We start from the raw sequence: 25,869 nt of genomic DNA, 5'->3' as shown, positions 1-25,869 counted from the left end.
GAATTCCTCCTTTTCAATGGTTCCAGGAATACGTGCTTTTACTTAACATTTTTATTTTGTTAGGAGTCATATATTGCAAAATTCTTAGAAAAAGATCAGTACTTTCATTGCATCATTAATCTTGTTGCTTTTATTCTGAACTCAGGTATGGAACGAAATTCTAAAAGTTGAAGGAGCATAAAGGATTATCTAGCCCAGACTCATTTTGTAGATAGGAAGCTGGAATTCAGAGGGTCTGAGTTACTTTGCTATGGTAACACAATATGATGGCAAGGGCAAGAACTGGGATTCCACACCTTTGGACCCCTAATTAAGGGGAAACAACTGATTTCCTCCCAATCAGTGAGTTACTCGTTCAGTTGCATATAAGTGGTGATGACAAGGCCTCCTGAAAGTTCCTTTGCTTAGAAGACCAACTTTTCCAGAGTGGGCACCTGCTCAGGTATTTAGGTCAGTGCCAGACTTCACAGTCATTGCCCTATGTGTCCACCTTTCAGATCCTTCCAATACATTGGAGAGGATCATGTACCTGCAGAATATGCAGTACCTTATGATGGGCAGGAGAAATGCCTTTAGAGAAGTGTTAAAGTGGCCCAGGTGCGGTGGCTTACGCCTATAATCCCAGCATTATGGGAGGCATTTGTGGGCGGATCATAAGGTCAGGGTTCGAGACCAGCCTGACCAAAAGGTGAAACCCCCATCTCTACTAAAAATACAAAAATTAGCTGGGCGTGGTGGTGCACGCCTGTAATCCCAGCTACTTGGGAGGCTGAGGCAGGAGAATCGCTTGAACCCGGAAGGCGGAGGTTGCAGTGAACAGAGATCAGGCCACTGCACTCCAGCCTGGATGACAGACTGAGACTCCGTCTCAAAAAAAAAAAAAAAGAAAGAAAGAAAGAAAGAAGCACTAAAGCAGTTTGGCATGTCTCTGGGCAGTTGACAAACCACAGTGACACTCAGAAGACTGCAGTGAGGAGGGGTATATTGAGGTGAGGGATTGGTTAATGTCAGGCCCAGGTACAGAGCCATGGGACCATGGCATGGCTGTCACTGAGAGCCTAAATCTGAAAACAATTCTTGCATGGGGGTGCTGGCCATGGAGGTATATATCAGAAGAGCAGCACGACAGGTATTGCCCCCTACAAACCGAAAGAACATGCATGTGTTTATCTTACAAGAAGTCAATCAAAAGAAACCATCCACAAGCTGCCATCATGACCTTCACTCTGCTCAGGGTCCTATTAATGCCCATACTCTCTGTCTGTCATTGTCTTCCTGAAGATACATCCAGACCGAATCCTTCCACTGGCTCCCTGGGTTCCATCTCCTCTCTCCAATCAAGGACATCACACCAAGTCTCACCTCTAACTATCTTCCATCAACAGTTTTCTCTGTTTTGTTGAATCATTTTGCTTAGCCTACAGTTACAAGCTGCTTTCAGTCACTTAAAGAAAACAAAATAAAAACAGAAAACTAACAAAATCTCTTGGATTCTTCTATCCTTTAGCTCCTGTGCATTTTCTCTCCTTCCCTTTATAATATAATCCTCAAAGGTTTTGTTATTCTAGCTATTTCATGGTTTTCTCCTTTCATTCTCTTTGAACATCTTTTAATTAGATTTTTTTTCTGTCACCATGGCACCCAAATGCCCCTTCTCAAAATCACCAGTGACTTCTGGGTTGCTAAAATCGGTGGTCAATTCTCATTCCTCATCTTACCAGATTTTTTCACAGGTTTGACCTGGGCAATCTCCATTCACTGAGGCGCTCTCTTCCCTTGGCTCCTGGGACAGGACACTTTTCTGTGCTTTTCCTTGCTTCCCTGGCTCCTCAGTCTCTTTTGCTGGTTTTTACTCACATCTCCACATCTTAAAGTTGGAATGGCCCAGGGCTTAGTTCCTGGATAGCATTATTTTTTCTTTATTGAGTCTTTGTTAACTCATCACATCTGTCTCCTTCCTACACTCAAATTTATATTTTCAGTCCTGAAGTCTTCACTGAATCCAAGCCCCTTTGTCTAACTGCCTGCTCAGTATTTGTTATTTAATGGTTTCACAGGAACCTTCAAAGTATTGGCCCATCCAGACCTGAATTTCTGACATTGCCCCCAAACCAACCTCTCCCATAACCTTTTCCAAGTAATAAATAAAACCTCTGTCTTTCCAATTGCTCAGGCCCCAAATCTTGGTGGGTCTCTAGGCTTCTTTTATTCATTCATAGACAACATCTAAGTCCATCAGCAGATTCTCTCAGCAACACCTTCAAAATAAGTTTTGAATCTGACCACTTTTCATCTCCTGTGTGGTTCCTAGTCTGACCTAAACAAGTATAATCTCTTATCTGGACAGACTCAATGTTCTTTAAACTTGAAGGTGACCATGTAATTTATCAGAAGTGTCCACACGGGAACATTTTTGGGGCAGAAAAGCCTTACCCCAAATCTTAAAGAGGATTACTGCCTTTTAACTAATCCATAAGAAGTGTAAAGTGGTATTGGCTAAGGCAAGAGGGATGTATGGTCATATTACCTAATTGGTTCCCTCCTGTCCTTATCCTTGCCCTGAACAATCTATTATCACCAGAGTGACACAGTGCAACCCATTAGGTTATGCGCCTCTGCTTAAAGCATGCAATGGAGAATCATCTCACTCACAGGAAAGTGTCTTTTCAACGACCCTACATGCTCTGTTCCCTTGCTACCTCTCTGCCCAATTTCTACAACTCTCCACTTTGTTTGTTCCACTCCAGCCACACTGCCTGCTTGCCTTTCCTCGAACTTGCCAGGAACACTACTGCCTCCAGAGCTGTGCACCTGTGGTTCCCTCTGCCTACAGAATCTCATCCCAGGGATCTCTTTGGCTTACTCCCTCATTTCCTTTAGCCTCTGACTCAAACATCCCTTCACAGTGACACTTATTCTACTCCCCACAAAAATAGCACCCATCCCCCATAGCACTTCCTATCCTCTTTTCCTCTTTCACTTTTCTCCATGACACTTATCGCCATTTAACATTCTTATATTTATGTTTATCATCTCCTTTTCTCCATTAGAATGAGAGTTGACATTTTTGTCAGTTTTGTTCATTTCTGTGCGCTCAGAACCAAGAAGAGGGTGTGGCATATAGTAAATGCTAAATAAATATTCAATATTTGCTGATTTACAAGATGAATAACTTTTTTTTTTTTTTAAGTATAAGACCTTAAGCATTTTATCAGCTTCTTTCTAGCTGACTGGTGGCCTACAGATTTCTATATATCTATATCTATATCCGTATTTGAGAGAGACAGAGAGAAAAAGCCTACTATTCCCCAAATACTTAACATTTCAAAGTATTTTGATTTTTTCCTTGTCCATAGCCAAATTATGTTTTAAAGATTTCTAATCTCTATAAAAGTTTCTATGATTGAGATTAAGAAAATCAAGCCAATGTCCCTAAGATCAAACTCCGAAAGAGGAACAGAAAGTCACAAAAGTGGGTATGAGACTCCTCCCTGTTTTGTGAAATGTTTTAATAGAAAAATGAAGTTTGTAGGAAAAAGACCACACCTCAGTCTAGAAAAATAGAAGGAGCAGATGGATAAAAAGTACGAAATGACTGTTTCTGGACCAAGACCTAACAATGGATAAAGCGTGTCACATTTCTCTAAACGCCAGCTTGTTCAAATGAGGACACAGTACTGAATTATCTCCAAGAGCTCTACTGGCACTAAAGTTATATGATTCCTTATCTTGAACGTGCTTCAAACATGTCTGTGGTCAGGATAAAGCAGAAATTTGATGACAGTGGTGTGCAATTCTGGTTTTTTTGTTTTGTTTTGTTTTCTCTGACCTCCTTAGCTTTTCCTTTCCACTCTCTCTTTCTGATTCTTCCTGCTAAGCTGAATTTCTAACTGCTGGAGTGGTTCTTCCAGATTCAATCCAGGACTTCTCTTTTCTTCTCTATCTTTACTTACTACTTGGTGATTTCATCCAGACACTTCCAAATTTATATGTCCAGCCCAGAATTCTCCCCTGGCCTTCACATCTGCACCAGGATATCCAATAATCATTAAAAAATTTTTTTTTTACATCCAAAGAAGAATCCTTAAATGTCCTCCTCCTGTAGTTTTACTAGTCATCTCAATCTCAGTGAATTGCGCCACCATTCGTCCTAGTTGCTCAAGAAGTGAAGCCTGGGAGTCATTAATTTCCCTTTCTCTCACTTCCTGTTTCTGCCCTATCAGAAAGTTCTGTGGATACAACCTCCAAAAGAGCTCCTGAATTCTGTCCACTTCTCTTCATCTCCATTACAATCCACTGTAGTCAAAGTTACCATCACTCTCTTGCAACCTCTTTGAATTAGAATATTATTTTTAAAGCTGGCACAAATAGCCCCTTAATCAGTTCCCCTACTTTCATTGTTGATACAGTAATCCCTTTCTCATTAAGCAACCAGAGGGATTGTTTTAAATGTAAATCGGATTATTTAAGTTCCTCTAAATGTCCCTTCATTACTCTGAAAATAATATTCCAACTGCATGCCTTCAAAGACCTATACTCAGGCCTGCCTTTTCCCTCTGCCTGGCATCCTCCTTCTTGGCCTTTTCGTGGCTGGTTCTTCTTGTTATCATCCATGGCTTTCTCAAAGAAAGCTTTGACCACATAGTCATTCTGCACCACATTTCCCTGTTGCAGAGCACTGTACAGCACTTACTACCATCTTCTCCTTCACTAGATCATAAGCTCCTTGTGAACAGAAAGTGAAAGTAGCACTCTGGGTTCATTACCATCACTACTACCACAAGTAGTCTGGCATCTGAGTAGTACTTAGAAGGTTCTCAATATGTATTAGTTAAATGGATTGATGAATGGATATTCTATTACCAGAGAACTATTTGTCACGTGTCCAACACGTCTCATTCTTTTTTTTTTTTTCCTTTCTTTTTCTTTTTTGTAGACTTATGTAGACTTAGCAAGTCCTCTTAAAGTTGGATCAGGGATCCAGGTTGATTCACTAAGACTAGAAATATGATTGGTTACTGGTTGAAGCCACAGTCATATGCAGACCAATGAGTTCTTGTAAAATGACAAGTCCTAGAGGCAGATTTGATTGATATTTGTAATGACTGACTGCCAAAGTGACCTGTCATCACATACCACCAAAGTATCATGAAACTGCTGGCAACCTAAAATTCCTAATGGGATGGTTGGTTCAACATCCTGGGAAAGGCATCATTATTGGTGCATGTCTTTTTGTGGATGTTTATTGATGATACAATATCAAGAATTATTGGCAACTGTTTTGAGGGCTTTCTATCCTTGCACATGACATCTTGGATTAATTTATATGACACTGGACTCATCGGTAGTTTGGTTTCTTTCCATAGAGGCAGGACCTATCCTCCATGACACAGGAGTCATTCAGAGGCATTCTAAAGGGGCCTTTATTACAGATAAATTGCACTGCAGGTTAGTCCAACCTATTTTGGCCCTAGCTTTAACAACGGCATTCTGATTCAAACATGCTCTGAAAAATCTATGTGCCAAAGTTGTATTTTTCCCTAAAGGAGAATGACTATGACTTCTATATATATCAAAATGAATGCTGTGAAGAAACATAAAACAACTAGAATGAAAGTTCTGTTAAAACACACACACACATACACACACACAACCTGCAATTCAGGTACCACTAAAGCAAGATATTATTTCACTTCTCTGAAAGGTGAAACTTGTTCTGATTAAATATTAACTGGCATACTATGTTCTGAGGTCCACAATTTCAATTCATTCAACAGTATCTGTTAAGCAGTTATACGTGTTCAGGCATTGTGTTATACAAAATGGAAAGGGCTTATATGCACAATAACATGATTAGTAGAACAGATCTTTTGACCAAAGGATAAAAACCAACATTGTTTGTTTTCAAGAAAATAAGAAAGGCACATCATATACAGATTGCCTTGTCTACAGAGAGGAATAACATAGAAACAATATTCCATTTGATATTTAAGATACCAATAAGAAAAAGCTTATTGATTCTAAGGGTTATATTAACTAGAAATAATTTCCATGAAAACTCACCTTTCCTTCTTGTAAAGTTTAAAGAAATTTTCCAAGCTGGTTTACATAGTCCATTTTGTTATCAGGGAGACATGGAGACTCCAAACATTTTGATAAGTTTGGGAAACTATCATGGTTTTAACTCACAGTCCTATGTAGATACAATTGTACCAGTTCATGACTTTGACTTGTATTCTTGAAGCACCATAGACTATGATGTCACATAGAAATTTCAGTGAAGTATCCAATAGGCCCACGAAATGCTGCTTTGATAAGACCACCTCTGAACTTAAATTTTAAGGGAGACTGAAAAACCAAATGAGTTGGAGAAAGCTGCTAGGACCTGAGAAACACTTAACAGCTTCCTGTAATAGTAAAGCTTGGAAAAAGGAAGACGTTGGGAATGTGAGCACAGTTTTCAAGTAATTACAGTTACCTGGAAATGAGTTTTTGAATGATCCTTTACACCCACAGAGGACAGAGTTAGAGATAATGGTTGGAATTGGTACACAGGCAACTTTTTTCTTAATAGAAAGATTATGCAAAGTTGGAAGTTGGTGCTCTCCACATTCGTAGAATTTAAGTATAGACCACAAGGGAGGAAGAACTGATTGCCTTCAGTGCAGGAAAGGTAAGAGGCTACCCTTGATCCTCAAATGGAGCACTAGCGCCCCCTTGAGGGTGTTTGGAAGTTTGGAGGAATGTTTATTAGTCACAACAGAGGGAATTAGCTAGCTGTTCTTTTGTGGTCAGGACTTAGAAATGCTAGCTGTCCTGGAATTATTAAGAGGACACCAAATGAAAAATTGTCCCATGTCCCACAACCCACATAACTTTCAAATGTCACACCAGCGAAAATCCACAATTTGTAAATTGCAAGTACTTCACTACATAGTATTGAAAGTTTTTAAAAAGGAATTAAGTAAAATAATTTAGAAGAAAGTTGTCATGAAAAGGCATATTTAAATCAAATTAAGATAGTATTTAAAATTATAAATTATTCAATAATATAATTTTGACTTCCATAGTGCCGAATCAATACATCACATATTTCCAAATTACCTATACGATTTTAAAGTATTTCAGCACAAAAGCTTGGTTTTTGTCATGGCAAATATGAGACAAAGAAATTTAAGACTCAGTGACTTATGCATTGAGTTCTGGAGAAATGCAATTACTGGGTAAATTGAGGAAAGATCGTATTTTTTGCTTTTCAGATTTTCTGAAAGTTTTCTAAAAGTACATCACTGTCAACAATGCTACTTATGGTATTTAAGCTATATAATAAAACAACCATGAATTAGTCGTTACTTACAGCTGCTAATATGAACACATGTAATAACAGAGATGACGTGAGACTGCTATGAACAGATTCAGACGCAAAAATTAGCAGACATCTTAAGAAATGATCTTACTAAATTGCATTGACTATATGGAAAACACTTTTATTACCATTTGATAGACTTAATTTCTGAAATATGGAAATTATAAAATCTCTGCTGTGAAAATTACATATTGAAATTATGCATTTAATTTTGAGTTGCCACTCTTTCAGTCATACTGCCTCTAAAGGTCTACCACACAACTTTGTGTCAATCTATCCTCCATTGTCTGTGGCAGATTTTAGGATACTGTCTTCAAGTTTCCCTATAAGTATCAGAAACTAAATGTATACTGCAATAAATGGTCAATTTTTGAATGTAGAAGATGTGTTTTGTGTTACACAGTCACTTTCCAGTTGTATGTCATACTATAAAGAATTATTTTGACATTACACTACACAAAAAGATCCAGTTCATTTGCAAGAATGTTAAAGTATCTGTTTTTCCTCATCCACAGCCTATTATTTTTCTTGGCATATTATCTTACAGAATGAATTTGGAAGTATTCCTTCCTATTCAACTTTTTTGAAGAGTTTGAGCAGGATTGGCATTAGTTCTTTAAGTGTCTGGTGAAATTCATGGGTCAAGCCATCAGGACCTGGGCTTTCTTTGGTAGGAGACTTTATTATGACTTTCATCTCATTGCTCATTATTGGTTTGTTAAGGTTTTCTCTTTCTTAATGGTTCAATCTCGTTAGGTATGTTCAGGAGTTTATTCATTTCTTCTAGTTTTCCAATTTGTTGGTTTATAGTTGTTCATAGTAGTCTCTAATGATTCTTTGTATTTATGAGGTCTCTTGTTATGTCTACTTTTTTGTTTCTGATTTTATTTCTTTGGGTCTTCTCTCTTTTTTTCTCAATCTAGCCAAAGGTTTGTTGATTTTATCTTTTTAAATAACCAACTTTTTGTTATGTTGATCTTCTGTATTTATTTTTAGTCTCAATTTCATTTACCTGCTCTGACATTTATATTTTTTTCCTTCTACTAATTTAGTATTTGGTTTGCTTTTGCTTTTTAGTTCCTTCAGATGCATCATTAGGTTGTGCATTTGAACTTTTTACTTTTTTATATTAAGGGCATTTATTGCTAGAAACTTCCCTCATACTATGGCTTTTGCTATATTCCACAGATTTTGGTATGTTGTATTTTCATTTTCATTTGTTTCAAGAATTTTAAAAATTCTTTTCTTAATTTCTTCATTGACTCATTTGTTGTTCAGGAATGTGTTCAATTCCCATGTGTTTGTGTGTTTTTTGAGGTTTCTCTTGTTATCACTTTCTAGTCTTATTCCATTGTGGTCAGAAAAGATACTTGATATGATTTCTACTTTTTGAATTTGTTGGGACTTGTTTTGTGTCCTAAGATATGATATATTCTAGAGAATGTTCCATGTGCAGTTAAAACAATGTGTATTCTCTAGCAGTTGGGTGAAATGTTCTTTAAATGTCTGTTAGGCCTATCAGGTCTCATGTGTAGTTTAACTCTGTTGTTTCTTCATTGATATTCTATTGGATGATCTATATGTTACTGAGAGTGGGGTGGTGAAGTCCCCTACTATCATTGTAATCAAGTCTATCTGTTCCTTTAGATCACTTAATGTTTACTTTATATACTTAGGAGCTCCAGTGTTGGGTGCGTAGACATTTATAGTTGTTATATCCTCTTGCTAAACTGATCTCTTTATCATATAGTAACCCTCTTTGTCTGTTTTTACAATTTTAGATTTGTGGCCTATTTTATCTAACATAAGCATAGCTACATCTGTCTTTTTGCTTGTTTTCCAGTTGCATGGAATATCTTTTTCCACCCCTTCACTTTCAGTCCCTGTGTGTCTTTACAGGTGAAGTGGGTTTCTTAAAGGCAACATATAGTTGGGTCTTATTTTTTTATCCATTCATCCACACTGTGACTTTTAATTGAGAATTGAGGCCATTTACATCCAGTGTTATTACTGCTAAGTACAGATTTACTACTGCCATTTTGTTGCCTGTTTTCAGGTTGTTTTGAGAATCGTCTTTTCCTTTCATTCTTTGTGGTTAAGTGATTATTAAGTGCTATGTATTAATTTGTTGTTTTTTATTTTTAATTCACTGATTATATGATTTTGTGCTGTGGTTACCACAAGGCTTATAAAAAATCTTATAGATATAACAAGTTTATTTATTTATTTGCTTATTTTTAAGATGGGGGTCTTGCTCTGTCACACAGGCTGGAGTGCAGCAGTGTTACAATCACAGCTCACTGCAGCCTCAACCTCTGGGCTAAAGTGATCCTCCTGCCTCAGCCTCCCAAGTAGCTGGGACCACAGGCATGTGTCACTATACTCAGTTTTTTTTTTTTTTTTTTTTAAGTAGAGATGAGGTCTTGAATTCCTGGGCTCAAGCAATTCACCAACCTTGACCTCCCAAAGTGCTGGATTACAGGCATGAGCCACCATGCCCGGCCATAACAAGTTACTTTAAAGAGATGACGAGTTATCTTAGATCATGAGCAAAAGAATAGAAACAAAAGCAAAACCACCACACCCAAAAATTTACCTTTTAACTTCATTTCTCTCCACCCCCCAATTTTGACTTTGTTGCCTCAGTTTACATGCTTTACATTACCTGTCTCTTAACAGGTTGCTGTAGCTATTATTGTTTTTAAAAGGTTTGTCTTTTGGGCTTTATAACAGAGTTATGGATGGATTGTACACCTCAATTACAGTAATAGAACATCGTGGGTTGGTCCATGGATTTAATTTTCCCAAAGGTCTAATACCTTGAAAAGTTTTCTTTTTACATGCATCTTTTTCTCTCAGATTGAATAACTCTCTTGCATTTCTTGTACGACAGGTCTAGTAGTGGTGAATTCTTTCATCTTTTGTTTTTCTGAGAAATACTTTATCTTTCCTTCATATTTGAAGGACAATTTTGCTGGATACATTATTCTTGGATGGCAGTTTTTTCTTTGAGCACTGTGAAAATGTTCTTCCTCATAGCGTGTACAGTTTGTTGCCAGATGAATTGCAGCTTGTTTACCTGTTATTTGCTCCTTTTCTCTTGATGCTTTCAGGACCTTCTCTTTGTTTTTGACCTTTGAGAGTTTTATTATTATCTGCTTTGGGATGATCTTATTTGAGTGGTATCTGTTTGGTATTCTCAGACCCTCCTGAACCTGGCTAATTATATCTTTCTCACGTTTTGGAATGTTTTCTATTATTATTTCTTTGAGTAAACTTCCTTGCTCAGCTCCCCCTTGAATACTAATAATTCTTATGTTTGATCTTTTAAGGTTTTTTTGTTGTTGTTGTTGAGACAGAGTCTCGCTCTGTCACCCAGGCTGGAGTGCAGTGGCGCGATCTCAGCTTACTGCAAGCTCCACCTCCCAGGTTTACGCCATTCTCCTGCCTCAGCCTCCTGAGTAGCTGGGACTACAGGCGCCCGCCACCTCGCCCAGCTAGTTTTTTTGTATTTTTTTAGTAGAGACAGGGTTTCACCGGGTTAGCCAGGATGGTCTCGATCTCCTGACCTCGTGATCCACCCGCCTCAGCCTCCCAAAGTGCTGGGATACAGGCATGAGCCACCTTGCCCGGCCTTTTTTATATGTCTTACAGGCAGACTTCACTACTTTCAGTCTTATTTTTCTTTTTGCTCCTCTAATGGTGTATTTTCAAATAGGCTTTGAGCTTCCTGAATCATTCCTCTCCTTTGTCCATTCTGCTGTGATGAGTTTTTCAGCTCAGCAAACATATTTCCCAGTACCAAGATTCTGTTTGATTAAAAAATTTCTCTGATAAATTTCTGAATTGCTTTTCTGTGTTTTCCTGGACATCACTGATTTTCCTTAAACTGGATTTTGAATTCTTGTTCAGAGAGCTCACAAATCACCATCTTGTTAGGGTCAGTCATTGGATTTTTGCTTTGTCCTTTTCTGGGAGGGGGGTCACAGTTCCCTGTTTGATGTTGTTTCTTATGGGCATAGATCTATGTCTTGCATTAAAGAATTAACTATTTAGTCCACTTTCCTATGTCTGCCTTGCCTTGTTGTGTCTTTATTGGCTATATTTGCTCAGCAAATCTTTACCACTAGATCACTGCCTACATGTCAGCTCTAGGTGGCACCTTAAATCCAGACTTGCCTTGGCTCTGCCTGTCCTGAGAAGGAAAGGTCTTAAAGGAATTATCCTGGCAGTGTGTCAAAGTTGGCTGGGGGGCTCCTGCCCAAGGGACCTGTGAAATATACCTCCTACAGTATGGTGCTGCTGAACAGCCACTCTGATTTGGTGTCTCCTTTGGCCAAGTTACAGAGCAGAGTTGCTGGGACTGGGAATGGTAGTTCCACCTCACCTCTTTGTTTCTGCCTATCCTCAAGCTATTTCTCCTTTCAGGCAGTCACGATGTTTCCTGTGGCTTAAGGCAAGGACAGATTTCCTGCCAGGGGAACACAACATAGTGGGGAAACTAGTTGACTACCTCAACCTCACTTTTTCCAGTGTAGAAACATGAGTTGGCAGAAGATTTTCTGCACACTTGTTGCCAGGCAGAATCGCGGGGGAGGTGTCATGAATGTGGAAGCCTGATTCTCCTACCATCTGCCCAGAGCTTTTTCACTTCTCTACGGCTCTGGAATCTGTTTCATTCTCATATTTGAGTTCTGGGTTGTTGCTGGTGAAAATCTCAGAGCTGTATATTTGCTTTTGGTTTTCCGTTGGGTAGAGGGGAGTGAAGCCAGCTTGCTTCTGTGCTGCCATTTATAAACTTTTGGTGTGTTGTCCCTACTTTAATTAAAATTATTTCCATCTTTCTCTCATTATATGACAATATATCTCATCTTTTAGTACTTATCTTAACTCTAGTTTTTATTCTAGGATCTACCTGTTATCTATGCTTGTTTAGTTATTTGTTATTAATTAATTTATGTTAAATTGTTCATTTCTTAGCTTATTTTTATACTTCTTATATAAAAGACTAGTGATCTTTTTATTTCTTATAACCCCCAACTTATTCATTTTAATTATATCCAGGCATCAGGTAATTTCATTATGTCTTTTAGAGTAGTTGTGTCTGAACATATACATAGGGAATCCATATTATTTTATTATAAATTAGTTTCTTTTTGTCTTGATTGTATACTAGAGTTAGGAAACTATATAAACTTTAAAAAATCAATATGTAGATTTTTAAATCCGTTACTATTTAAGATAATAAAGAGGGTATTACGTAATTTTTTTTTTGTTTTTTTTGAGACGGAGTCTGGCTCTGTTGCTCAGGCTGGAGTGCAGTGGCCAGATCTCAGCTCACTGCAAGCTCCGCCTCCCGGGTTTATGCCATTCTCCTGCCTCAGCCTCCCGAGTAGCTGGGACTACAGGCGCCTATCACCTCGCCCGGCTAGTTTTTTGTATTTTTTTAGTAGAGATGAGGTTTCACCGTGTTAGCCAGGATGCTCTCGATCTCCTGACTTCGTGATCCGCCCGTCTCGGCCTCCCAAAGTGCTGGGATTACAGGCTTGAGCCACCGCGCCCGGCCTACATAATATTAATATGAAAATAGAATGTTGTCTTATAGGGTTGTGAACACTGCGTTAGATAATCTCTAATGTGCTTCCATCTCCAAAATTCTATGACTACCTGGTTTCTTTAACCTTACCAAGAATAGTGAACACCACCGTTTCCCAGAACAGTATATATCCCACTCACAGAAACTTGTACCAAGTTGAACATACTCTTTTGCTAATACGAATGTCTATTTTCTACTCATAAAAATTAGCCATTTTTCTGTTATTTCATTGAATTGAGGAGCTCTTGCTGAATCAAATGATGCAAACATTAGTTCTCCCAACATGATTATTTTACACCCATCTCTGTGTCCTCTTCTTACCTAGCTTGACAAGGCGGAGCATGGAGGTATTACTTCCTCTTTCAGTACAAGCAGTTACTGAGAGGTTGTAGATGTCGCCTGGAGGCAAGCTGAGAATTGCAGTCATGACATTGCGTGTTACCTGCAAGATCATCAAAATCGAGGGTTTAAACTTTTCGTGAATGAGTCAGTGCACCACCCCAAAAAACTAAAGGACTATAGCAGACACATTCCCTCTCTGTTCTATGCTGCACTCTGCGATTTATTGTATTATAGATACATTATATCTTCTGAAAATTTTATAAATTCCTCAGCTGGGCCCAATGCAAGGTAGCCTTAACAATGCATTATATACATCAGAACAATTTTGTGATTAATTCCCTTTTTTGGAATGGATCTCATTCTGACATTTTCTCATATATTCATAAGAGGTTTTAGAAGAGAAAATTACTGAGTTGCTACTGATACGTACATTCTAAGAAGTTCAAAAGAAACCTACTCATATCTGTAGACGTGTGGCTTCCTACCTAAGGGCCATTGTTATTTCTTATCTTCTCCTACAGCTAGAGGGGACGATATGACCTAGTTCTGATCAGTGGATTGTAAGTAGAAGTCACATGGACAACTTATAGTTCAGTTCATATCCTGTAAGTGCTGGGCTCCCACATCCTCCCTTTTCTTTTCTCCTTCCTACAGGCTGGAACATGGAGGTAATGATGATAAAGGTTCCTCTCTAGAGACAAGGACTATGCATAGTGGCAGATGGAACAGCAAAACAGAATTTGCCTCCCTGGACGACCCCTTAAAGCAGAAGTGCCCGGTTAGTCCTGTGCTTTAATGGGAGAGGTATAAACTTCTATTTTGTTTGAGCCACTCTTCTTTTGTTTGTTTCTTTATTACAGTAGTTTAGTCTGTACCCTAATCAACAAACATCAAAAAGCATATTTTGGAGAAAAGAAATCAGTAGTCCCAAAGTCCCCAAATCTTTAGGTGTTGGTGATATATGGGAAAAAATCGGAAATATGCTAATTGTAGTTTTCTTGAAAATGTTTGGCATCCTGAAGGAAAAGCTGAAATCATAATTCTAAATATAAATGAAATCAATAGTTGCAGCTCTTACAGCTCATTGTTAAAGATTAAATGGTAAGCTCTATGAGAGGAAGAATTTAACTTTTGTTCACTGTCTTATCTCCAGAGCCTAAAACAGACAACTGGCATTGCAAACATTTGATGCGTCAATAAATGATTGCTTAGTGGTTTTCAATAGTTCATAAAACTAAATTTACAGACACCCAATACTGGCATTCAAAGAAACATACACTCTTTTTAATTTTCTTTTTTCCTTCTGCAACAACCATCCAGTGAAGCATTCTAGAATGGGACAAGTCTGTTGTATCATCCCCATATGTCCAACTGATATATAACAGACTGTTGAAATATTCCACAGAAGTGATTTCTGGAGCCACTGGGGCTACAAGGGAGAAACAAGGCACAATTTAGCATAATAGACAGATAAATAAATTACTTACTAGTAGAGCATGAAATCCTACATAGAGTCAACTTAGCGAATTAGAATTCACAGCACACGATAGTCCTGGTAACTTCAGGACCTCTCATTAACAGTGAAGGACGGTGATACAGGATGGTCACTTGTTTTATGGGATCCCACGTCTTGTAAATCTAAGATACAAGACACCCAGACCCATCTGTACCTGAGGATATCAAAGTCTTTTATATAAATTTCACCATTACAAAATTCCTAAAAAGTTCACTTATTTGGGTATATTTGTTACATCAACCAATTAATATTAATAGGCGTCAGTGGAGTCATTATTCAAATAGGATTAAAAAACTTAGAGTCCTGTAAACTAAGTCTCTTTTATTTACTTGCAGCAAAGACGTTTATGGGAATTAAGAACAGTAAGATACAAGGGTAGAAAGATAGAAGATCATAGTACTACAAGTAGGATAGAAGACAAATGTTACTTCCATAAAATAACAAGACGTTATTATTGACAGTGTTCTAGCCCAGTGCTTTGCAGAAAACAGGCTCTTAATAAATGCTGCTGAGTAAGTAGTGAGAGAGGAAAGAAGGGAAGAACAAGTTTTTTTTTTTTTTTTTTTTTTTTTTTTTTTTTTTGAGACGGAGTCTTGCTCTGTCGCCCGGGCTGGAGTGCAGTGGCCGGATCTCAGCTCACTGCAAGCTCCGCCTCCCGGGTTTACGCCATTCTCCTGCCTCAAAGCTAAATTCTAACACTGAGCTTGCTACTTTATCATCTTACACATTTAAATTTTCAAAAATTTAAGCAGGGAATGCCTGTAATCCCTGCATTTCAGGAAGCTGAGGTAGGTGGATCGCTTGAGTCCAGGAGTTGGAGACCAGCCTGGGCCACATAGCAAAACCCCATCTCTACAAAAAATTACAAAATTCAGCCGGGCATGGTGGCACACCCTGTTGTCCTAGCTACTAGGGAGGCTGAGGGGGTAGGACTATTTGAGCCCAGGACGTCCAGGCTGCAGTGAACCATGAGCCTGCCACTGCATTCCAGCCTGGGTGACAGAGTAAGACCCTGTCTCAAAAAAAAAAAAAAAAAAAAAAAAAAAAAATACTTTTAATTTATTTTATTTTTATTTTTATTTTTGAGTCAGGGTCTCACTCTGTCACGCAAGTGGTAGTGCAGTGGCACAATCTCGGCTCACTGCAGCCTCGACCTCCCAGGCTCAAGCATCCCTCCTGCCTCAGCTTACCAAGTAGCTAGGACCACAGGTACCTGTAGCCACATACCCGGCTAATTTTTGTATTTTTTGTAGAGCCGGGGTCTTTCTATGTTGCCTAGGCTGGTCTCGAACTCCTGGCTCAAGCAATCTGCCCATCTTGGTCTCCCAAAGTGCTGGGATTACAGGCATGAGCTTCTACGCCCAGCCAAAAAGAAAAAAAAAAAAATTAAAAATTTGCTAACTAGGGAGGAGAATTCATCACAAGCTTTATACTATATAGGCTCTGAAAACATATTTTAAATACTTTTTAAAGTAACTGCTAACTCTGATTATTTTAAAAAACAAATACGCAGTTGAATTTAAATACCATGTGTACGTTGGTTTGAAGACAGTCGGTGTTCCATTCTGAGATACAGCACAATATCAACTAAAATCTTTGGAAAATTTCTATAAAGAATCATTTCTCCTAATATGGTGCTAATACTTACAACAAACATTCATAACTAGCTATGCTTTAAAAAATATTCACTGAAGAATTTGTAATATATAAAGTAAAAATGCATTTCTGTTTCATGTGAAATAGGAGTAGCATTTATATAGCATGCTTAGCAATAAAATCTTGAAAGATCAACAATTCATCTAACAACACAAATCTACATAATATTTCAGAATATTCTACTAAAGGAAAATAACCTTGGCTTCTTTATAACCTCCTAATATATTCCAACATATTTCATCATATACAAGAACCTATGCATATATTTCTTCGAAGGATATTGTCTCATGTTCCAATTTTAGTGAGGAAAAGAAACATCTTTAAAATTGCAAACCCAGAAGTATGTATCTTTCCTCTCAACATGTCAGATTTTTATTTCCATGTTGTTGCTTTAAAACCTAGCATATTGCTGGAAGGCCACAAGATGTCACTATTTGTTTATTAATAATTTGGCCCCTCAGCATAATTACTACGATTGAGGGCTAGTCAACTGAATTGCCTAACAAAGATGGTATACTTGAGTGCCTAATAAATCACACCTAATTCAAATATTTTGTTCTTATTTCCTTTTATACCACACAATTTGGAAAATTAAAGCATAGGAGAGTTAAGCATGAGATTCTTATTTGCTTTAAATAAGAAGGTAAAAAACATCACACACATGCGTTTTTACTTTATATATTACAAATTCTTCAGTGAATAATTATTTTTGAAAGCATAGCTAGTTATGAATGTTTGTTATAAGTATTAGCATTATATGAGGCCTGTCGGGGGGTGGAGGGCAAGGGGAGGGAGAGCATTAGGACAAATACCTAATGTATGAGGGGCTTAAAACCTAGATGACAGGTTGATAGGTGCAGCAAACCACCATGGCATATGTATATCTATGTAACAAACCTGCATGTTCTGTACATGCATCCCAGAATTTAAAGTAAAATGTAAAAAAAAGAAGATTAAAAAAAAGCCTACTAGAATTTTCAACTGGTTTAAAAAATAAGTATAAACATGATAATAATCTATCATATATATTATAATAGTGACTTACGTTACATGATTTAATTCTCACACATACTGTGAGATATTTGTTATTATTTATTTATTATTATTATACCCATTTTATAGATGTGAGAATTGAGACCATCTCTGTCACTATGCTCAGACAATACCTACAGACTGCTGGTTCGGCATCATTTATTTATTTGACCCAGGAAAAGATAGAAAATCGTCAACATCAATACATTGGAGACAACAGACTGCTTACCAGGTAAGTAGCTTGTTTATTAACCATAGTTTATGAATCCAGGCTTGCTATGTCCATTTAAACTGTTATGAAGTATGCCGAATCCTAGTCAGTTTCCCATCTTGAAAGGCATACTTTAAATCACTCGAGCCAGAAAGCCAAATCCTATTAATATTTCATTTCTTTTGCCCCCCTTAAGAGACAGTGCAAAGACTGTCAAGGTGGTGTGCAATATATTAAGTTTTGCTCTACTACCCAGTTGTCTCCAAGTAGGCTTTAGAGCCTATGTAGCTGACATTTTAGGGGGTTCTACCTGTGAGAAAATAGAAGCCCAGAATCATTAAGATAATTTGCTCAAAGTTTGACAGCTAGAAATGAGCAGTCCCAGGTTGAGATGTTACATCTGGGCTTTTTCCAGACAACTGTCGTGGTGAGAAGGAAAGAGCATTCTCAGAACGTTTATATCAGTATAGTTAAATTATAAGAATTATTGATACAGTGAAGTTTAATTATAATTAAATATGTGATTATCAATATAGGTAAACGCCTAACACAGCGCTTGCCAAGTAATTGCTATTTTCTCCTTTTTGGGTATTCTTTCACTTTTATGCTCTAATATTACTATTAAAATCTGGAACAAAAGGTGCTCTGGATATTGGCTAGTAGAGAAAAGAGACATGCTTATGGAAGTTAATTGTGTAAGAATTCACAGATGATTGATTTCTTTCTAATTTTTTTCACTGATAAATTTCAACAGAGTTAACTAGATGTCCAACTGTTTGCCAAAATTATTCTTCTAAGCAGTATTTTTCTCCTCTGTTTTCTCAGGACAACTGTAATTACAACCTTGTCGTTTGATAAAAGTTTCTTGAAACGTCTTAGTTCAAACAACAAAGATTAGTGTTTCTTTGATGAATTTCCCCTTTTCACTGCTATCTCTGACTACTGATGGTGCAACTACATAATTTAAGGTTTCCGAGGATCTAAGACTAATCGTTTTTTAAGTGCTTAAACTTTGTGCCATGTATTTTGCAAAGTAGCTTATATAATAATGAAGTTGTAATAACAGACAACTGATACTATTATCATCCTCATTTTCCACATTAAAAAAAACAGGTTTAGAAACGTTAACGTGCTCAAGGTTATATGTGGTGTGTGGGAGGGTCTATTCAAATCCAGATCTATCTGTCTCTAAACCCTATTTTTTTATTTCCACAATGAACCCTACTGCAGTCAGCCTATGACTTTAAAAATGGCTTAATTAATAAGAAAGTGGGGGCACTCTAACAAATATAATAATCATATAGGTAAAATCAATTGACTGTGCAGTGTGAAGCTGATGGCTGTGCCTGCCATATCTCTATTCTAATCAATCCCAGCTGGGGAGTACATCAAGGTCAGTGCCTCAAAATAAAATAAGTCAATGGTGGTAACTCAGAATAAAAATGGTATTTTGATTTTCAAAGATTATCAACTAAACAAAATAATGAATGATCAGAATCAATATTATCTCCCATGAAACTGATGTTCACCAGTGCTGGGTGAATGACTGGCACTTTCTAGAGATTTGGAACCTTGGTAACTCCTCAGGATAATGCTCCCTCCTCGTGGAACCATTCCCCACACATGCCTCACCTGTTATGAAGCTGATGGTAGAGCTGTCACAGCAGCTCAATTCTGGATCTCCCCACGTCACCATGGTAACCCGGAAGTTGTAGTACCATGCTGGCAGCAGATTAGCTATTCTCTGAATGAGAAAAGCAAGCAAGGAGACAAAAGACTGTGGGAGAAAGTACTATTTTTGGAGTAGAGTTACTTTCATAAAAAATTAATGAGTAATTTTAATTTTCCTTTATATTGTCTTTTTGTAGTTCCTAAATTTACTATAATAAAATATTCTTTCTAGAATGAAATGAGATAGAAAGTAAAATACAAAAATATAAATTTTAAAAAGTGATTTAAAGATATACAGCCACAGATTTCCAATAGTTGTTTCATTTTGCAATTTCGTAATATTACACACATGAAATAGTGCTTATTTATAAGTGACTGTACATACATTTCTCCCTATTTCTAAGACAAGTAACCTCTCACAACTCGGTGTTTTTTCAAGGTAAACCATGAACAGGAGTCCTTCAGAGTCTTCAACTGGGTAGAGAGCAACTGTGTACTTTGTGAATAGCCCATGGGTAATCTACACTTTTCAAAATTATCTCAATTTCAGAAAGAGCAATTTTTACCTGTTTTCTTAAAAACCATCCTCTAAAAGCCTGACATTAGAGGTATTTAACTGATCTGTGGATGCCATGAAGAGGCATCATTAAAATTAGGCAGTGTCAAACTAACTATTGAATACTAAAGGGAAATCTCTTTGTGTTCCTCCCCAGGATCTGAGAGAAGCAATAAGCACTTGATTGCTCTATTCTGTGCTTAGGAAAAAATGTTGATTAACAAATACATTCAATTAGAGATAACTGCTAGCTTCACACAATTATCTCTTTCCCTCCCTCTCAAAACAAAAGAGAATCTCAAAACCTAAAAGCAAAAACAACGAAAAAACTTTGAAAATAGCCATACCTATCTGATATGGTTTGGCTGTATCCCCACCCAAATCTCATCTTGAATTCCCCACGTGTTGTGGGAGGGAGCTGGTGGGAGGTAACTGAATCATGGGGGCAGGTCTTTTCTGTGCTGTTCTGATGATAGTGAGTAAGTCTCATTAGATCTGATGGTTATTATAAGGGGGCGTTTTCCTGCACAAGCTCTCTCCCTTGGTACCATCCATGTAAGACATGACTTGCTCCTCTTTGCCTTCTGCCATGATTGTGGGGCTTCCCCAGCCACGTGGAACTGTAAACCCTATTAAACCTCCTTCTTTTGTAAATTGCCCAGTCTTGTATATGTCTTTGTCAGCAGCATGAAAATGAACTAATACAGTAAATTGGTACTGAGAGTGGGGTGCTGCTGAGAAGATACCCAAAAATGTGGAAGTGACTTTGGAACTGGGTAACAGGCACAGGTTGGAATAGTCTGGAGGGCTCAGAAGACAGTAAAATGTGGGAAAGTTTGGAACTCCCTAGAGACTTGTTGAATGGCTTTGACCAAAATGCTGATAATGATATGGACAATGAAATCTAGGCTGAGGTGGTCTCAGATAGGGATGAAGAACTTGTTAGGAGCTGGAGCAAAGGGGATTCTTGTTATGTTTTAGCAAAGATACTGGCAGCATTTTGTGCCTCCCTTAGGGATTTTGGAACTTTGAACTTAAGAGAGATGATTTAGGGTATCTGGCAGAATACATTTCTAAGCAGCAAAGCATTCAAGAGGTGACTTGGTGCTGTTAAAGGCTTTCAGTTTTAAAAGGTAAACAGAGCATAAAAGTTAATTTGCAACTTGACAATGTGATAGAAAAGAAAATCCCATTTTCTGAGGAGAAATTCAAGTTAGCTGCAGAAATTTGAATAAATAATGAGGAGCTGAATGTTAATCCCCAAGACAATGGGAAAAATGTCTCCAGGTCAGGTCAGAGGTCTTCATGGAAGCCCCTCCCATCACAGGCCTGGAGGCCTAGGAAGAAAAAGTGGTTTCGCGGCCCAGGCCCAGGGTCCCTGTGCTGTGTGCAGCCTAGAAACTTGATGCCCTGCATCCCAGCCATGGGTGAAAGGGGCCAACGTAGAGATCAGGTGGTGGCTTCAGAGGGTGCAAACCCCAAGCCTTGGCAGCTTCCATGTGGTGTTGAGACTGTGGGTGCACAGGAGTCAAGAATTGAGGTTTGGGAACCTCCACTTAGATTTCAGAAAATGTATGGAAACACTTGGATGCCCAGGCAAAAGTTTGCTGCAGCAGCGCAGGGCCCTCATGGAGAACCTCTGCTAGGGCAATGTAGAAGGGAAACGTGGGGCCAGAGACCCCACACAGAGTCCCTACTGGGGTACTGCCTAGTGGAGCTGTGAGAAGAGGGCCGCCATCCTCCAGACCCCAGAGTGGTAGACCCACTGACAGCTTGCACTGTGCACCTGGAAAAGCTGCAGACACTCAATGCCAGCCTGTGAATGCAGCCAGGAGGGGGGTTATATGCTGCAAAGCCACAGGACTGGAACTGCCCATAGACCATAGGAACGCACCTGTTGCATCAGCATGACCTGGATGTGAGACATAGAGTCAAAGGAGATGATTTTGGAGCTTTGAGATTTGACTGTCCCACTGGATTTTGGAGTTGCATAGGGCCTGTAGCCTCTTTGTTTTGGTCAATGTTTCCCATTTGGAACAGCTGTATCAATGCCTGTACCCCGAATGTATCTAGGAAGTAACTAACTTGGTTTTGATTTTACAGACTCATAGGCGGAAGGGACTTGCCTTGTCTCAGACGAGACTTTTGACTGTGCACTTTCGAGTTAATTAGTAAAGACTTTTCAGGACTGTTGGGAAGGCATGGTTGGTTTTGAAATGTGAGGACATGAGATTTCGGAGGGGCAAGGGGAAGAATAATATGGTTTGGTTGTGTTCCCACCCAAATCTTATCTTGAATTCCCACTTGTTGTGGGAGGGACCTGGTGGGAAGTAACTGAATCATGGGGGCATGTCTTTCCCATGCCGTTGTTGTGATAGTGAGTAAGTCTCATGAGATCTGATGGTTATTATAAGACAGAGTTTTCCTGCACAAGCTCTCTTTGCTTGCTGCCATCTGTGTAAGACGTGACCTGCTGTTCCTTGCCTTCTGTCGTGATTGTGAGGCTTCCCCAGCCACGTGGAACTGTAAGTCCAATTAAACTTCTTTCTTTTGTAAATTGCTCAGTCGTGGGTGTTTCTTTATCAGCAACGTGAAAATGAACTAACACACTATGTGTATTTACAAAATAATCAAATTTATAGATAATTTTTTAAAGATACATTTGGTACATAAAGGCTTGCCTGTTCCCATAGGAAAGAGTGACAGTTGGTTAAGGGAAGATTACCACGGATGCAGTTAAGGAGACAGTTGCTGCTATTTCATAGTAGGTTGTCCACTCTGATGTCATTGTAGCAGGGTTGAAATAAAACATTTCAACCACGTATTTTCTGAACACGCCTAAATAAGGTCTGGTCCAGCTCAGAACCACTGCCGTAGGACCCAAGGGATAGAGCATTAAATCCTTTATTCCTGTGGGAACTAAAAAGAAGAGAGGAGGGGGTAGAAACATAAAGTTAAGAAGGAATGTTTACTGTCTTAGCAATGGCCTCAAACTTGTATTTAATGACCCAAATTTTCACTCTTCTGATACAATCCCTTCCTCCCTCCCTCCCTCAGACCCCCTACGAAAGAATAGCAGAAGATCTCTCCGAGCTCGCGAGAAGAGAGATCTCTCTCTCTCTTTCTCTTTTTCTTTCTTTCTTTCTTCTTTCTTTTTTCTTCTTTCTTTTTCTTCTTCTCTCTCTCTTTCTTCTTTCTTTCTCTTCTTTTTTTTTTTTTGAGACAACGTCTGCTGTGTTACCAAGGCTGGATTACAACTTCTGGGCTCGGCTAGGCGTGGTGGCTCATGCCTGTAATCCCAGCACTTTGGGAGGCCAAGACGGGCAGATCGTGAGGTCAGGAGATCAAGACCATCCTGGCTAACATGGTGAAACCCCATCTCTTCAAAAAATACAAAAAATTAGCCAGGTGTGGTGGCACGTGCCTGTGGTCCCAGCTGCTCAGGAGGCTGAGGCAGGAGAATCGCTTGAACCTGGGAGGCGGAAGTTGCAGTGAGCTGAGATCGCACCACTGCATTCCAACCTGGGTGACAGAGCGAGACTCTGTCTCAAAAACAACAACAACAACAACAACAAAAAACAACTTCTGGGCTCAAGGAGTCCTCCCTCCTCAGCCTCCCAAGTAGCTGGAACTGTAGGTGTGTGCCACAGCACACAGCTTTACTCTTGTTGTGTAATCATTGAAAACTAAAGTAAGTATGTTTGCCTCTGAGTTTTTCCACAAGTAATAAATATTAAGAATGTTTTCCAAGTATACAATTCTAGTTGTTTATTACTCTGAAGGTAGCATATTGGATGAACTAAGATAGGCTTTCCAAATATGATGATAATGATTTGAGCTTGCACATTGCACCCCTCCAGTCAGTACCCTAATATATAGGTCACTCATTCTTCTTTTGGCCAGCAACTTACCAATAGCAAATGTCACAGGATCTGAAGGTGGTCCAATCAAAGGGCCTTTCCTTAGGTATATTACCACCTGGTACTGGGCACCAGGAACCAGATTTTCAATAACAGGTTTGCTTGAGTTCACCTTTAAACCAAACACCCGATAAGATTTATTTAGAGGTGGGCTTTCAGAATGTTACACAGAGGCTGAAATAATATTCAGAGACTCTTTTTGGAATCACAGATGACTTTGAAATCCAGAAGGCTTTACTGAAGCTGTCAGATTCCAAAATTAGAATGATTTATAGTTTATGTGAACTTTGAAGGGAACCTAGAAGATTCAAATTTTTTCTATTCTAAGCCCTGTGAACTGCTTTATACCCATCAATGTCAATTGTAACTATGCACACTAGAGATACATCAGCCTCTAACCATAATCAAATCAGCAATACCATGAGGATAGTCTGACATTCTAAATTGTAGTGTCAGCTGATTACATGCAAATATCAGTACAGAAATGTCTTTAGTCTCCTGTCACTTAGAAGCATATAATATCTAATTATAGAAATGGAAATGACCGCCGGGCATAGTGACTCACGTGTGTAATCCCAGCACTTTGGGGGGCCAAGGCAGGCGGATCATTTGAAGTCAGGAGTTCAAGACCAGCCTGATGAACATGGTGAAACCCTGTCTCTACTAAAATACAAAGAAAATTAGCCAGGCATGGTGGCGGGTGCCTGTAATCTCAGCTACTCAGGAGACTGGGGTAGGAGAATTGCTTGAACTCACGAGGCAGAGGTTGCAGTGAGCCAAGATCATGCCACTGCACTCCAGCCTGGGAAACAGAGTGAAACAAGCTCTCAAAAAAAAAAAAAAAAAAAAAGAAAGAAAGAAATGGAAATGACCTTAGAGATGACCTAGTCCAAAGTGCTCATTTAATAAATGTAGTAAAGCCAGAGAATGGCCAAGGTCATATATTTAGATACAGTGTTGGGACTGGAAGCCTAGTGCTGGGATCTCTAATCTACACTATGGGCAGGTCACTGTGCTAAGCATCGAGATGTCCTGGTAAGCACCCTGCCAGGCTGTTGTAGTCCCCTAAAATAATACTGTAGAGAACACTTCTCATGTAGATGAGACTTTCTTTACTGTTCTTTTTTTTTTTTCTTGAGACGGAGTCTTGCTCTGTCGCCCAGGCTGGAGTGAAGTGGTGCAATCTCAGCTCACTGCAACCTCCACCTCCCAGGTTCAAGCGATTCTCCTGACTCAGGCTCCTGAGTAGCTGTGATTACAGTTGCGCACCACCACGTCCAGCTAATTTTTGTATTTTTAGTGGAGACAGGGTTTCACCATGTTGGCCAGGCTGGTCTTGAACTCTTGACCTGAGGTGATCTGCCCGCCTGGTCCTCCTAGAGTGCTAGGATTACAGGCGTGAGCCACCACACCTGGCCCTGCTCTTTTAAAAAAAAATTTGGATACATAACAAATACCATATAGAGAAAAACAGTGAGAACATATAGATGAATAAAATGCATTTATTAAAGTTGAATGTTGGCACGCATAATAATTGATCATTCAACTAAAAGGTTAAGGTGCTGCTTTGACCTTCAGTGTCTCCAATATTTAAGAGAGTATTGCTTGGTGGAAAGAACACAGATTCTTTTTTCGGACTACCTGGAATCAAATCCTGACTCTGCTCATTATTAGCATGGGGGTTTATTTATGCTTTACAATTTATTGAAAATTCTTGCCTTGGTTACTTCGTTGCTAAAATATAGGTAATAAAATTATATACCTCATAGAGTTTGAGAATATTTAAACCGAGTATCAATAAATACTAACCTTTATTCATCTTATTAACTTTTTGACCTCTAGGATACATAAAATTGTGGAATCGCTCCAATAAGGAACATGAATCAATGGAGAACAATGTTGTTTACAGCTTATCTATGCTGTAAGGTGTTTTTTGGAGTCTCATTAAGATTTTAAGGATTAATATAGAACTGGTGACATGATACGAATTTTAAAACTTTCCG

General features: G+C 38.7%; 1 protein-coding gene across 2 annotated transcripts in view; it reads right to left on the bottom strand.

Moving 5' to 3' along the window:
* PTPRO (protein tyrosine phosphatase receptor type O) overlaps positions 1-25,869 on the bottom strand; it is a 272,959-nt gene that overhangs the window by 59,973 nt on the left and 187,117 nt on the right. For both annotated transcript variants that reach the window (XM_010368473.2, XM_010368474.2), the window contains exons 8-12: positions 23,858-23,978; positions 22,672-22,865; positions 19,352-19,463; positions 14,582-14,733; positions 13,284-13,404 (exon numbers count right to left, since the gene is read on the bottom strand). In XM_010368473.2, the coding sequence (XP_010366775.1) occupies positions 13,284-13,404; positions 14,582-14,733; positions 19,352-19,463; positions 22,672-22,865; positions 23,858-23,978 (700 nt within the window). The remainder of the gene's footprint in view (positions 1-13,283; positions 13,405-14,581; positions 14,734-19,351; positions 19,464-22,671; positions 22,866-23,857; positions 23,979-25,869) is intronic.

The sequence above is a fragment of the Rhinopithecus roxellana genome, chromosome 10 (assembly GCF_007565055.1).
Source record: "Rhinopithecus roxellana isolate Shanxi Qingling chromosome 10, ASM756505v1, whole genome shotgun sequence".
Taxonomy (NCBI): Eukaryota; Metazoa; Chordata; class Mammalia; order Primates; family Cercopithecidae; genus Rhinopithecus; species Rhinopithecus roxellana.
This window is presented reverse-complemented; position numbering and strand designations above follow the sequence as displayed.